This window comes from Egretta garzetta, unplaced genomic scaffold, assembly GCF_000687185.1.
Source record: "Egretta garzetta isolate BGI_Z169 unplaced genomic scaffold, ASM68718v1 scaffold577, whole genome shotgun sequence".
NCBI classification, from domain to species: Eukaryota; Metazoa; Chordata; class Aves; order Pelecaniformes; family Ardeidae; genus Egretta; species Egretta garzetta.
The window spans coordinates 68,118-68,777 of NW_009260138.1; the positions used below are offsets into that span (position 1 = coordinate 68,118).

At 68.9% G+C, this 660-nt stretch overlaps 1 protein-coding gene across 1 annotated transcript in view; it reads right to left on the reverse strand.

Annotated features, from left to right (window-relative positions):
• OBSL1 (obscurin like cytoskeletal adaptor 1) overlaps positions 1–660 on the reverse strand; it is a 21,131-nt gene that overhangs the window by 16,900 nt on the left and 3,571 nt on the right. The window contains 2 exon segments of the mRNA XM_035897090.1: positions 124–392; positions 489–657. Of these exon segments, the coding sequence (XP_035752983.1) occupies positions 124–392; positions 489–657 (438 nt within the window).

Consider the following 660-nt stretch of genomic DNA (forward strand, 5'->3'; position numbering starts at 1 on the left):
CTCAGCGTGGGCCCCCGACTGGCGGCAGCTGTCAGCCCCGTCATGGGGGCAAGAAGAGGGGCAGGAGCACTGTCAGGAGGTGGGGTCCAGGCTCCTATGTGCGGTCCCCAGCTCACCGGTCACGGTCACCACAAAGCTCACAGCATCATCCCCAGCATCACAGGTGTACATGCCGGTGTCCGAGGGACCTGCTGAGCGGAGGAGCAGCCTCCGCACGCAGCCCTCCACCTGCACTGCAATCACACCGTCCAGGGGCACAGCCTCGCCATCCTTCAGCCAGCGGACGGGGGCATCCGGAGGGGACACCTGGCACTCCAGCAGCACGGGCAGCCCTGCTGACACCTCCCGGAGCTGCTCAGCCTCGGGCACCGGGGTGATGCGGACCTGCGGGGCTGAGAGACATCGCAGAGGGGTGAGAAGCATCCTCCAGCATGAGAGCCCCTGCTGCTCTTCTCCTGGTGGGACCCCAGGGCGCACGCCCCGCTCACCTTGCACGTGCAGCGTGGCTGAGTCCCGCACACTGCCGGACGCAAAGGTGACCTGGGCCCCGCTGTCAGCCAGCCGCGCTCCCTGGATCAGCAGTGAGTGCTCCGTCCCGCGGCGCTGCACGCTGCACCGGCCGCCTGCCTCCTCCTCCTCCTCCCCCAGCCTGGCACCGTC